The following is a 14,947-nucleotide window of genomic DNA, read 5'->3' as shown; positions in this document are numbered from 1 at the left end:
CTCACGGAGACAGTGTGGTCTCAGTCCCTCAGGGTCACAGAAAGACTGGGGGTGTCTGAGAGTGCAGTGGAGCTCTCAGGTATTGGAGTGGGGAAACCGGATGCAGAGATGGACCTGAGTAGTGGGCTTTCAGCTCAGGGTTACCTTAAACTGTGATCTGGGAGACAGTTGGGCCACTATTTTTTGAGCAGGGACCCTGCAAGTGGCAGATCCAGGGAGACTCACCTTCCTCCTCCTGGAGCAGTTGAGGGCAGCAGGAATTTGCTGGGTTTGAAGACTCCAAACGGGGCCACGCACCAGAGATAGAAATGCTTGGTCACAAGCTGGGTGAGCACGGAGTGCGGCCAGAGACAGAGATTGACTGCTTTTCTCTGTGTACTGAGGAGTGGGGCCCCGAGCTCTCAGCTCCTCCAGGCCAGAGATTGGGAGGCCGCCATTTTCATCCTGTCCTCCAAAGTGGTATGGAAAGCGTTCAGGGAACAAAAGTTCCAGAGAGCGAACCCTAGCAGATTACTTAGCTTGGCCTCTGCCAAGGGAGATGCAATTCTGCCTCGGACCAAGACATTTGAGAATCTCGGCAACAGGCCCCTCTGCCAGAAGATCAGCAAGAACACCCAGCCAAGACCAAGTTCACTGATCACTAAGAACTGCAGAACTCCAGAGCTAGGAGAAAGCAACACATAGAATTCATGACCCTTTTCCCATGATTCCTTAGTCTTTCAAAGTTAAATTTTTTTAATTTTATTTTTTTCTTATTCTACTTAAAAATTTTTTCCTCTTTCCTATTTTAATTTTTTAAACTATATTATCAATACCTTTCTAAAAATCTTTTTCAATTTTCATTGTTATAGTCCTATTCTAACCCTTCATTATATTTAACCTCATTTTTGGTATACATATAGGTTTTTCTTTCTTTAGAATTTTGGGATACAGTTTCTTCTAACAGATCAAAATATACCCTATCTAGTGCATGGTTTTGTGCTAGTCTCCAGCCTGATTACATTCTCTTCCCCCCCGCCCCCTTTTTTCAACCAAAAATTTTTTTTTAAGATTTTATTTATTTATTTGACAGAGAGAGATCACAAGTAGGCAGAGAGACAGGCAGAGAGCAAGGGCGAAGCAGGCTCCCTCCTGAGCAGAGAGCCCAATGTGGGACTCGATCCCAGGACCCTGAGACCACGATCTGAACCAAAGGCTAGGGCTCAACCCACTGAGCCACCCAGGTGCCCTCAACTAACTTCTTATCAATTTCTTTTTTAGAATCTTTTAAAATTTTCATCATTACAGTCATATTCCATCCTTTCATTGTGTTACCCTTTTTGGTGTGTATATGTGTGTGTGTGTGTGTATATATATATATATATATATATGTATATATATATATAATATATATATACAAAATTATGAAGAAAAAACTATATATATGTGTGCATATATATATACAAAATTATGAAGAAAAAACTATATATATGTGTGCATATATATATACAAAATTATGAAGAAAAAACTATATATATATAGTTTTTTCTTCATAAATTATGAAGAAATATATATATATATACATATATATATAGTTTTTTCTTCATAATTTTGGGAGGCAAGTTTCTTCTAACAGCCCCAAATGCACCCAAAATCAAGTGTGTGGCCCTGTTCTATTCACCAGTCTTATAGATACAGATATATATATATATATATATATATATATTAGATATATATTAGACTAGTGAATAGATACACAGATATAGATATATATCTAGATATATCTATATATAGTTATATATAGACATATAGCTATAGATAGATAAGTGATACCATAGATAACATATATATAGATATATATCTATATATAACTATATCTTTATCTATATACATACTTTTTTTTCTTCTCCTTTCTCCCTGCTGGTTTTGGGTCTCTTCCGATTTGGTTAGTGTATATTTTTCTGGGGTTGTTGCTACCCTCTTAGTATTTTCTTCTCTCATTCATCTATTCTTATTTGGATAAAATAACAAGGTGGAAAAACTCACCTCAAAAAAATGAACAAGAGGCAGTACTGATGGCTAGAGACCTAATCAATACGGACATTAGTAACATGTCAGAACTAGAGTTCAGAATGATGATTATCAAGGTGCTAGCTGGGATCAAAAAAAGCATGGAAGATACTAGAGAATCATTTTCTGGAGAAATAAAATCACTTTCTAGAGAAATAAAAGAACTAAAATCAAATCAAGTTGAAATAAAAAAGTTATTAATGAGATATAATAAAAAATGGAGGCTCTTACTGCTAGGATAAATGAGGGAGAAGAAAGAATTAGTGATATAAAAGACCAAATGATGGAAAATAAAGAAGCTGAGAAAAAGAGAAATAAACAACTACTGGACCACAAGGGGAGAATTTGAGAGATAAGTGATACCATAGATGAAACAATATTAGAATATTTGGGATCCCAGAAGAAGAAGAGAGAGGGGCAGAAGGTATATTGGAGCAAATTATAGCAGAGAATTTCCCTAATTTGGCAAAGGGAACAAGCTTCAAAATCCAGGAGGCACAGAGAATCCCCCCCAAAATCAGTAAAAAATAGGTCAACACCCCGTCATCTAATGGTAAAACTTACAAGTCTCAGTGACAAAGTGAAAATCCTGAAAGTAGCTTGGGACAAGAGGTCTGTAACACACAAAAATTAGATTGGCAACAGATCCATCTACAGAGACCTGGCAGGTCATAAAGGATTGGCATGATATATTCAGAGCATTAAATGAGAAAAATATACAGCTAGGCTGTCACTGAAAATAGAAGGAGAGATTAAAAAAGCTTCCAGGAAAACAAAACTAAAAGAACTTGCAAACACCAAACCAGGCCTACAGGAAATATTGAAAGGAGTCCTCTAAGCAAAGAGAGAGCCTAAAAGTAACAGAATAGAAAGTAATAGAGACAATATACAGTAACAGTCATCTTACAGGCAATACAATGGCACTAAATTAATGTCTTTCAATAGTTACCCTGAATGTAAATGGGCTAAATGCCCCAATCAAAAGACACAGGGTATCAAACGGATAAAACAACAAGACCCATCGATATGCTGTCTGCAAGAAACTTAGACCCAGACACTGCCAGATTTAAACTGAGGGGGTAGAACAATTTACCATGCTAATGGACATCAAAAGAAATCCTTATATCATGGCAATGATATCCTTATAATCCTTATATCAAGGGTGGCAATCCTTATATCAGATAAAGTAGATTTTAAGACAAAGACTATAATAAGAGATGAGGAGGGACATTATATCATACTAAAAGGGTCTGTTCAACAAGAAGATCCAACAATTTTGAATATCTATGCCCCTAACATGGGAGCAGACAATTATATAAACCAATTAATAACAAAATCAAAGAAACACATCGACAATAATACAATAATAGTAGGGGACTTTAACACCCCCCCCCCCTCACTGAAATGAACAGATCATCTAAGCAAAAGATCAACAAGGAAATAAAAGACTTTTTAAATGACACTGGACCAGATGGACATCACAAATATATTCACGACATTCTATCCCAAAGCAACAGAATACACACTCTTCTCTAGTGCACATGGAACATTCTCCAGAATAGATCACATCCTGGGTCACAAATCAGGTCTCAACTGGTACCAAAAGACTGGGATCATTCCCTGCATATTTTCAGGCCACAATGCTTTGAAACTAGAACTCAACCACAAGAGGAAAGTTGGAAAGAACTCATATACATGGAGGCTAAAGAATGAATGGGTCACCCAGGAAATTAAAGAAGAACTAAAAAAAATTCATGAAAACACACTGTTAACAGTGGTAAAATGAAATTTCTTACTTATTTTATACATAAAACATTTTTAAACTTTAGCGGCAGAACTAAACTAAGTTTTATTTGTATAAAAGTAGAATCCCCTCTTTAAGACATATAGCATGCCTCTGTGTTCATTTATGCAGTTTAGTCATAAATGGTTCAGGTTAAATAAGCGATCTCAGCAAATGCCTTATGTCGTGAACTGCCAACTGTAATAACTCTTAACATCACGATACATAGATTTGTTCTGTCTCACAACAAAAACAAAACTTCCAGGGTTAAGGTTAAGATAAAAATCTCAATCTAGGGGTGCCTGGGTGGCTCAGTGGGTTAAGCCTCTGCCTTTAGCTCAGGTCATGATCTCAGGGTCCTGGGATCGAGTCCCACATCGGGCTCTCTGCTCAGCGGGGTGCCTGCTTCCTCCTCTCTTTCTGCCTGCCTCTCTGCCTACCTATGATCTCTGTCAAATAAATAAAAAATTAAAAAAAAAATCTCAATCTAAACTGTATATTATCAAAACATTTACACCATTCCCCAACACTGCATGTCATTTGCAAATACTTAGTATCAAAACTACCTAGAATTAGAAATATTAAATTTCAGTAAAGCTAGATTACGACAATTCTTTGCAATTTGAGCAGAACTTTAGTTTATAATGTGTTTTCACATGTATCATCTCACATGATCATCAGAGCGCTGGATGGTGTTGCCAATGAAGAGCCCGAGTCTCAAAGAAGTCAATTAATTTGCTCAAGTTCACAGCTGAAAAGTTCCAGGACAGGACTTATGTACCACTTGATTTTCTGATTCATGGCCAAAGGTTATTAACTTGCATGCTGTATTTAAAATCATTACCCATCAAAGCCTAAATGCACAGATCCTAAATTCAAAAATGAAAATCATGATGGATATATTTTCAACAAATAAGGACATTCTACTTCATAATCATAACACAACAATCAAAATCAGGAAAGTGACATTGATAGCTCACTGCCATTTAATCTCAGACCCCAATGACGTCCTTTCAGCAAAAAGATCCAGTCCAGAATCACACATTTCATTTAGTTTCATGTCGCTTTTGTCTCCCTCAGGCCAGAACAGGTTCCCAGTCTTCCCTTGACTTTCACAATCTTGATACTTTTGAAGATTACAAGTCAGATATTTGGCAGAATGTCCCTCAGTTTGATTTGATGATGAATTCCTCATGATTAGATTTAGGCTACATATTTTTGGCAATTATTGTGGGAATATTGCTATGTTCCTCTATCTGGTAGAGCACAATCTGATTTTGTCCCATATTGATGTTAACTTCAATCACCCAAATAAGGTGGGGTCTGCCAGGCTTTCCGCTGTCAAGTTTCTTTTCTATTAGTGTTTTCTAGGGAATGTTTCTTTGAGATTGTGCAAATATCCCCTTCCTCCTTTTATTCATTTATTTTTCATGGATTCCTATTTCATTCAGTGGACTATAATCATTAATTTTGATGCTCAAATCATTCCATATTTAGTCAGCAAAAGTCTTGGCAAGCTGTCCCTTTGACATGCCCCCATCAGTTAGAACACATCCTTACTTTCTGAAGTAAAATGTTCCAGGATCATTTTGTACTTTCCCTGACACAGCCTTCCCCCAGGAAGCCCTGGTTCCTTTTAGTAAATAATGTATTTAGAAACCAAAATTTAAGGGGTAGGTATGATCGTTGCTATTGGGCTGTCACTGATCCCAAGTCCTCTCATTGGACAGAACAAAAGTATGTGTGTGTGTGCTTGTCCGCATGTGCACGCGCACACACACACACTTGCATCCATAATTATTTCTCCATCTCTACTCTGAAAACTGAGTTCATACCAGTATCTCTAATTCTAACCCAACACTGCAAAGTTCTTTCTAGTTTTCTGTCTTTATACTTATAACCCCTCCTAGGACAATGAGAAACTTGACTTCCATTATCCTGAATATATTTACCTATTTGGTCAGTGTCCCTGAATGTGAGCAGTATTTTACAGCTGCTGGTCTCCTTATCCCACTTGGGTCTGACACCTCATGCTGGGATTGTCCCCTGAACGAATGCCCTTCTCACCTTGCTCAGGCTGACCACCTGTGTTGCACAGTCACTCCACTACTCTATGGAGGCCTTCTCGACTACACCTGGGCTCAATGTCTTGCATAGGCCTCCTCGTTGCATGATTACCCCCCGCCCTCACTTGGGCTGATAGAGTGTAGGCTGCGCCTACATAATTCTTTTCTTCACTAAAAATTAGGTGTTTTTTAAAATACTCAGTTAAAACACTGGGTGTTTTAGTGACACCCAGCTCTGGACCATGACAGCTTTTACCCCGCAAAGCACCACTTAATGGACTGAATTGCTAGGGAAGGGATGATCAGAAGGGGAGAGGATCAGGTTACATTCATAGTTATAATTATAGCTTTAAAAAGCCATATTTTCTTAAGGGGCAAAGTGAGGAAGGGGATTAGTAATATAATGGGGTGGGCAGAGCTCGGACAAAGAAAACATCTTTCAGGGGAGAAACGTAAGTGTATTTTTAAACTCTTTTTCCCAACCCACCATCTTTCCCCATAACTATTCCTTATTTCTTCTTTTACGCTTTGTCTTAACACAATGAACAAGAATCTGACACATCTGGCACATGCCCCTCAATTTGCTAAATGCATGAAAATATATCCTATTTCATGTCATTCATCTGGCCTAGTTTCCCTCCTTCAGAAGTGTGAGTGATGCCATATATTTTTCCAAAAGCAAAAAAGTTCCCTGCACCAATGCAAAGGACAACCAGAAGGGATTGAGAAGACAAGAGCTCAAGTCCTTTCTCAGCAACTACCAAACTAAGTAACCTTACATAAGTCACTCAACTTCACTGGTCCCATCTCCTCACGGGAGCAGTAATATAACTGATGACAAATACTGGTATTTGCTGGGTGCTTACTAATGTTAGGCACAACATTGAACGCATTGTTTTAAGCAATTCTCACATCAATCTTATGAAGGACACACTTCTATTTTTTATTTTCTAAGATTTAATTTTAAGTAATCTCCAGACCCCACGTGGACCTCAAATTCACCACCCTGAGATTAAGAGCTGCATGCTCCACTGACTGAGCCAGCCAAAAGACACTTATTAGCCCCATTTTACAAATGAGACTGAAGCTTAGAGAACTTAATTTGTCCAAGGTTATGCAGCTAGTAAGTACTAGACCCTAGAGCTCTAAGTCTCAGCTCTTAAACACAATGTCATAGTGCATTAAAAACATTTTAAATTGGAGGGGTTACATTAGATGATCTCTAAGGTCATTCCAGCTAAAAATTCCGATTTTAAGAAACACTTAAGGGATAGATAAAAGATAAAAGAAACAAACTTTGCATTATAGTAGGCAGTAGGCATATCAAGTTGAGATTGGATCTTTGCCCTCCAACAACTAACATGCTGTCATAACACACAGAATGCAAAGGAAACAGAGGCGCTTCTGAAATGGTTATTGAGAGAGGCTTTATGGAGGCAGTATCACTTCAGTTCAGTTTTTAAAATAAGTTAGGTAGAAACATAGGTAGCATTCTAGGCAAAGTAAAGTATATAGAGGGCATGGTTATCATGAAACAGCACTATGTATTTGATATGATTGCAGTGAGAATCAACAAGGGGAGGGAGTGCTGCCTGGTGGGGAGTCTTTTTCTCCCTCCAAGTAAATAAAATCTTTTTTTTTTTTTTTTAAAGGATTTTATCTGAGAGAGAGGGCAAAAGAAGGGGGAGGGTCAGAAAGGAGAGGGAGAAGCAGACTACCTACTGAGGGGAGCCTGATGCAGGATTCGATCCCAGGACCCTAAGATCATGACCTGAGCCAAAGGCAGATGCTTAGGTGCCCAAATAAATGAAATCTAAAAAAAACTTCTCAAATAACCGCTGCCCTATGCGTAAGCCATTCTATTAATCAACATCTCTGTAGATTCTTCCTGTAGAAATGACTAAGATTAACCAGGATGGCCAATGTTGTTCCTTTGACACATGTATTAGAAATTTTAAGATTATAAAAATGTTGTGGTATGTATTACACATAGAGAATCTAAAAAACATATTTACAATGAAAAGAACAGCTAAGTAATTACCACCCAAGTCAAGAAAAGCGTAAAATGAATGCCAGAGAGGCAAAAACATCCATGTTATCTGGAGATCAAAAGAAAACCCCTAATTTGTAGTTTGTCCCTGAATTATGTCAAATTTTGTTATAGTTTTTCCTATTCAAAGCATCCAAGCTGCTTTGGGAAAAGTCTCTAAACTACTGGGGTAAGAAATCAAGTTTCTTATCAGATCTGACTCATCTCTCCCTCCTTGACTGTATCTTACATACTATGGTTAAACTAATCTATGGCTCTACTTATAATAACTGCAACAAAGGAACCATATTCCCTACAGAGGTTGGAGATTTTTAGCCTGTCACTATGGTCTTCCATCATTTCACCTTAACTTTTCATAGTTACGATATGACTCCCCTTGTGTACATGTATTCAGTACTTTTTAACTGTTTGTTACTGATCTATTTTATTTTTATTTAAAGATTTTATTTATTTGAGAGTGAGCGAGCATGCACACAGAGGCAGAGAAAGCAAAAGATTCTCCGCTGAGCACAGAGCCTGACTTGGAGCTCAATCCCAGGACCCTAAGCTGTAGGCAGACACTTAACCGAAAGCCACCCAGGTGCCCCATCACTGGTCTTTTTAAATTATTAGAATGCAACTGATGTTTAATGTGTCAGTCAAGAGATATGGGCATTAGATTTCTTGTTAGTTTTTCTTCTTGGATTTAAAGGTATAATAAAATGATTTATGAATGCTGCATTTGATCCTTAATATCATGTCTTTTCTAAGAGCCCCCCCCCCTTTTTTTAAAAAAAACAGAGAGAGCAGGGGGAGAGGCAGAGAAGGAGAATCAGCACAGGAGCCTGACATGGGGCTTGATCTCACAACCCTGAGCTCATAACCTGAGCCGAAATCAAGTCAGACACTTAACCCACTGACCCACGCAGGTGCCCCCAAATGTTAAGTTTCTTAAGTATATAAAATAAGACAGGCTCTTAAATTGGCTACCTGAATCTCCTCCATCTTTTCACCCTTACCTAAAACTGACTGAAATAACATAACCAATTAACTTGACAGGGTTTTGGAATTAAAGAGATTTTTTTTAAAAGATTTATTTACTTGACAGAGAGAGGGAACACAAACAGGGAGACTAGAAGAGGGAGAAGCAGGCTTCCCCCTGAGCAGACAGCCGGATGCAGGGCTCGATGCCAGGATCCTGGGACCATGACCCGAGCCGAACGCAGACAGACACTTAACAACTGAGCCACCCGGGCGCCCCAATTAAAGTGATTTTTAAAAATTAAAAAAAAAAGAGGAATTGCGGCATAAATGAGTGACATACTTTTAAAATAAACTATGTGCATGAGTTAAATGTACAAACACATCACTATTTTTATTTGCATTTAAGCCAAATGCGCTGTGAGATAGTTACTTAGGATATCTAATCCATATTTTATCCATTAACACAAATTTCAGAATGTAAAGTATAACAATAGTTTCTACTTTATTGTTCAAATCCACATATTTTTATCCAGAATACAGTATTTATAAAATACCTCCTGCAACAAAACCAACATTATTAGGGGGTTGTTTGAATTATTTTTTAATGCCTATAGTGGAGCCCACTGTCCTCATTAAGTAACTATAGGGATATAACATTCTTCAAGTTGCTTGAATATAAACAAGAATGTGGTACTGATAATTAAATATGTATCAATTCATTCAAACATTCAAGATAAAAGGACTTTTTACTTAAACCAAAAATGAATTTTGAAAATATATTTTAAAATGCCATCCCAACCACTGTTAACACACTCCTTTATGCCTTCACAAAGTATGGTCCAGGAGTTACGATTTTTGTGCTTCCACAGTTCTTTGTATTTGGGCAGTTATCAGTCATCTTCTTTCTCAATATATGTCTTTGCATTAACCCGTGCCATTTGCCTGGCCAGGTACCTGTCTCTAGCTGACATTACAGTTTCTGCATTGCTTCGCTTTGCAAACTTGTTTCCCACCTCAGGTGGTCTCTCTTGTTCTTTGCCCATCTCTTGGCCTTCCTCTGTGAGTCTGTGTTTTGCTCCTAGGGGTGTTTCAGAACTGGAAGGTTTCTCTGGGTTTCTTTCTTTGTCCTTTTCCATATTTCTCATTTTACTGGATCCTTCCCGGTCAAGAAACCTATCCTTTGCCCTAGAATTTGGGCTGCTTTCTTTTTTGTCTCGGCTTCTTTCTGAAGATTGAACACTTACTTCCCGTTGTTCTCTATCTCTGTACTTATCGCTGTTTTCATGTCTTTCTTTCCTTGCTTTCATATGCTCTTCCTTTTCTTTGCTTTTCTCTTCCTTCTCTCCTCCTCTCTCACTGTGTCGGTTGTGATCATTTCTTTGTCTATCTCTGTCTTGTTCTCTTGGGGAGTATTTCTCCCGGTCTTTCTCCCTTTTCCAATCTCTGTCATTTCTTTCTCTTTGGTCTCTTCCCCTCAGTTTATCTTCATACTCATACCTCTTCCAGTGAGAATCTCTATGACTGGCCTCTCTGTGCCTATGAGAATCCTTCTTTTCTTTTCGGTAATCATGGTCAGTGTAATAGTTTTCATGATCCCTGGATTGTCTCTCTTGGTGCTCATCTTCCCTTTTCTCATGAACTCTTGACTTGGACCTTTTTGTGTGGCATTTTCCATGCTCTCTTTCTTCACTAGAAGGCCGTGAGTGCGCTTGATTTCTCTGATGCTTGGAGTCACTCTTGGAGGTCTCTGTGACCTTTTTCCTTCTGCAGTTCACTTTATTATTTTCTTCCATTTCATCATTCTCCCTATTAGCATCAAAGTCACTGTCTGCATCTGGGTTTTCCTCGGCTTGCACAACAGTTTGGACACTGCTTTTCTCACGTGGTATTCTGTTCTCCGAACTTACTTCATCTGAATAACCTCTTGATTTCTCTTCCTTTATCCCAGATCTTAAAACAGATAATATAACACAAAATGCCACATTATCACTATAGTAAGCACATGAAGTGGTCATGTAATTTTTCTCAATACTTAAACCAATATAACTACTAAATGCAAAAAGGTGCTATTTACCCTGTAAACATCTGCAAACTAGTATTTTCCAATCACTCAGTGTATTTTCAGAAAAAGTCAGAAGTAAAATAGAGCAGATTAGCCTTCCTGTATTGGACCACTAGAACCTTCAAGCATAAGTATGTGTAAGGTCTTCATTTTTGTTCAGCATGATAAAGAATAATTGGGCATAGTAAAATATATTCCAGATCTAAGTGCTATTTTCACAACATGAAGTTCAAGTTGCAGCTTTGACGGATTCTTAATTCCTCTCTTTTCAAAAAATTCAATAGTCCTGGAAATAGCTGAAGATATTTTCACAGCAAAATGGTAGCAAAATCTAATTCTAAATATCATTACATAATCTCTTATGATTAAAAAGGCATGAGCATCCTAATATAACCCCTGGCACCTACCACAACAAAATAGGAATACGTGAATTCATCTGATTACAATAAAAAACACCAAAAATTATTTACATCACCTACATTTTCCCAACTGGTAAGTGTGGCTAATTTATTTACATTAGCCACACAGTTATTCTTACTGATTACATAGTAATCGTACTAACAGATCTGTGGTTCTCTGGAAATTGTTGGCAGAACTGTTTTGGCTAAAGGATTATTTAATAGCTAGGAATTCCATTATTAGATGCTGAGAAAAGTACAACTATAAAATGACATTATGGAATTTTATGGCTGGCCTCACAACTATTCCAGAAGAAACTCTAATAGAAATTCTAATTTTCTACTCAAAAATCTCTCTTCAAATATACTTCCTTAGACTCCTAATTTTCATCAGTTTTGTAATCAAACCCAGAATTTAGCAGGGGGAGGGAAGGTGGAGTATAAATCCAATTCTGGCTCTTCAGCCCTAATTCTACTCTTTCCTTTTCCTAGCAACACAGACTTAGATGCTCTAATCTCAATGTTTCTGTTCCAAAAAACCATTTACTCAGGTACAAGCTTAGGACAAATTCTCCCTTTTAACTTCAGCTTTATACTTATGATAGTCATTTCACCATTCCTACGATACCTTATGATTTTATCAAAAAACCCCTCCAATCCTTATTTTCTATGCCAGTGCTAATGGACTTATCTACAGAATGGTAATGTTCATATCTGTGCCATCTAATATGGTAGCCACTACCCAAATGTGGCAACTGAGTATTTGTAATGTAGCTACATATTAGGTAGTACATTTCTAGCCCTTGATATGTGAATCTTCTGTTTTATAGAGGCCATGTTCTATTTATGAAAATAAACCACTTCCCTTATATACTATTTGAATATACATGTAGGATTACTGCAGAACAGAAATAAGTAATCTGTGGGTTTTTAATTAAGAAAGTATAAATCACTAACAATGTCATTAGGTCAGGTTTGGCTGACTACACAATATGCAATACTTTAAAGTATTGCATACTTTAAAGTGTTAAAGTGATCCCATAACCACAGATCATGAATGGAATCTTTCTTCTACTATTCCATACGCCGCATCTTACCTGGCTTCACGAAAGCTGCATGTAGGTACTTCCTCTTCACCAACTGCTTGATTTAACAGGTGTCTATAAAATCCACTGAGATCTTTCTGCTTGGTTACATCCAAACGTGCTAAGAGGACACAAGCAAAGTGAGAGAAATATATTCAGCAAGGCATAACACAGTTCAGTTTTTCAGATACAGAGAATGTAACATACACAGTGTATAAACTACTCTCTAGATCTAGTTAGCAAACTATAGCCTGCAGGCCCAATATGGCTTATTGTTTTTGTAAATAAATTTTTATTGGAACGTAGACTTGCTCACTTATTGTTCAAGGCTGCTTTTGCATTAGAAAGGCAGAACTGAGTAGCTCCAGCAGAGATCATATGGTACACAAAGTCTAAAATATTTACTTATCTGGTTCTTCACAGAAAATCTGCCAACTGATATTCTATATAAACACATACTACATGCTTAGAATATTACAGATTTGATTTTCTTCTATTCAAAGTTGATGAGCATCTGCTAATTAAGCTATTTATAAGTATACAATGCACTTAGGTCTTGAGAAATGACCACGAGTACAAAATACTGAAGTAAAGCATTAAGACATTTTCTGGCTCCTGCACATCTTTTTCTTTCTTGAATTAACGTTACTATTTTTCTAAATGCCTACCCAGTTCCCTGAGTGATGTTACTCTAGTTTTCTAAACCCAGAAAATATAACTAGGATTTAAAACTTGGTTTATACTGCTTCTGACAAATATTGTGGTGTTACGACTTGCAATAAAGGTTTTTACATTTGGAATTATTTTCTAAGGCAATGACTTGTAATGGCTATAGTTTTAAGCAACAAAACGAGAGATGTGAATTCCAGTAGAAGTAACAGTTACTAAAAGTACAGCTAAGTTTTTAGTCATCTCTTCTCTGTTTTATAATATCACAGACTATCATATCTACACCCTGAATTCAAATAAACGAGGACCACAACATCTAGAATCTAGAAGTTCAGAGACACAGCAAATGGCGAAACCACAGGGCAGAATTTTGCTGCTTCTGTTTCTTTCTCCCCTCCTCCCTCTTCCAGTTCACCTTCAAGAGCAGCAGCCCTCTTTTCTCTTTCTTCCTCTTCAGCTCTCTCTTGAAGTTTTTTCTTATAAGCAGATGTCACAAATGCCTCCTTATCATCAAACTCCCCCTTCTCCATTTCTCGTTCTCTCTGTATTTTCTTTTCCATTCTCTTTTCCTGTTCCTTTTTTCTGATCTCAACTGCTTTTAGTAAGTTGTGAATATATTTGGGCTAGAGGAAAAAATAAGATTATTCAGGGAAGATCAAAGATAAAAATTAAGAATATTCTGTTTTTATCATAAATTTATTAAGATAACAATGGCTAGTCCAAATGGGTGGGACTGTCATCCTCTCAAAAAAATATATATTTATTAGCAAGACCGAAACTAAAATTCTTTTCAATAAAAATTTAAGTGTAAAGACAAATTATTCAAAATGCTATTTTACTTTTTAAAAAATCGTAAACTATAATTTTTCCACTATATTTTCACCCTTTTTACAGATATTATCTCCATACTTCAACGGAAAAGTAAATCAGAAAGGTTCTTACTAGTTTTTCACATTAGTTGAAATATGGTTATTTAAAAGAATAGAAGGGAGTGCCTGAGTCGCTCAGCAGCTCAGGTCTTGATCTTGCGGTTCTGAGTTCAAGCCCACCAACAGGCTCTACATGGAGCCTATTAAAAAAAAAAAAGCTGCACTTTTACATCACCACCCTACTTGTACTACTATAAAATGTAAAGATCTTTACCAATCAGTCTGTGCTTGTGAAAGAAACAGAATGTTAGAAAATTTGGACTTATATTAAGACCCCACTCAATCATTTTTTTGAAACTAAAAATATGCTATGTGCAGATGATTCAGCTGTCAGCCTGAGAGCAATAAAGAAATGAGAAGATGATAAAACACAAAATATGAACAGGAAGAGGAGTTACTAAACAGACTTTCTAAGAAAAAATTTCAAAAATTTATTTGTGGGGCGCCTGGGTGGCTCAAGTGTTAAGCGTCTGCCTTCAGCTCAGATCATGATCCCAGGATCCTGGGATAGAGCCCCGCCATCATGCTGCGTGCTCAAAGGGAAGCCTGCTTCTCCCTCTCCCACTCACCCTGCTTGTGTTCCCTCTCTCACTGTGTCTCTCTCTGTCAAATAAGTAAATAAAATATTTAAAAACAAGACAAAACATAAAACTGTTTAAAAAATAGTTGTGAAGGTGATAAAACCAAAAATCAAAACTTACTGTTTTGATTGTTAGATAATTTACTCATTCTTATTAGGATACCAAATGTAGGGCTTCTTGGGTTCTAAATCAAATCTATGTTATCAGGAACTAGGGGCTCTTCACACTTCAAATACCCTTCCTAAAAGGTTTTCCTTAGATCATTCCTCATGCTAAGTAAGATTAGATACAAAATGCAGATCAAGGGGCACC

General features: G+C 37.2%; 1 protein-coding gene across 5 annotated transcripts in view; it reads right to left on the bottom strand.

Annotated features, from left to right (window-relative positions):
* Nucleotides 1-9,276: 9,276 nt before the first annotated feature.
* The window catches only part of NSRP1 (nuclear speckle splicing regulatory protein 1), a 60,299-nt gene continuing 54,628 nt past the window's right edge, over nucleotides 9,277-14,947 (bottom strand). For all 5 annotated transcript variants that reach the window (XM_045985832.1, XM_045985831.1, XM_045985835.1 and 2 more), the window contains 3 exons: nucleotides 13,541-13,748; nucleotides 12,469-12,577; nucleotides 9,277-10,861 (listed from right to left, as the gene is read on the bottom strand). In XM_045985832.1, the coding sequence (XP_045841788.1) occupies nucleotides 9,802-10,861; nucleotides 12,469-12,577; nucleotides 13,541-13,748 (1,377 nt within the window). In that variant the 3' untranslated portion in view covers nucleotides 9,277-9,801. The remainder of the gene's footprint in view (nucleotides 10,862-12,468; nucleotides 12,578-13,540; nucleotides 13,749-14,947) is intronic.

This window comes from Meles meles, chromosome 18 (genome assembly GCF_922984935.1).
Source record: "Meles meles chromosome 18, mMelMel3.1 paternal haplotype, whole genome shotgun sequence".
In the NCBI taxonomy this organism is placed as follows: domain Eukaryota; kingdom Metazoa; phylum Chordata; class Mammalia; order Carnivora; family Mustelidae; genus Meles; species Meles meles.
This window is presented reverse-complemented; position numbering and strand designations above follow the sequence as displayed.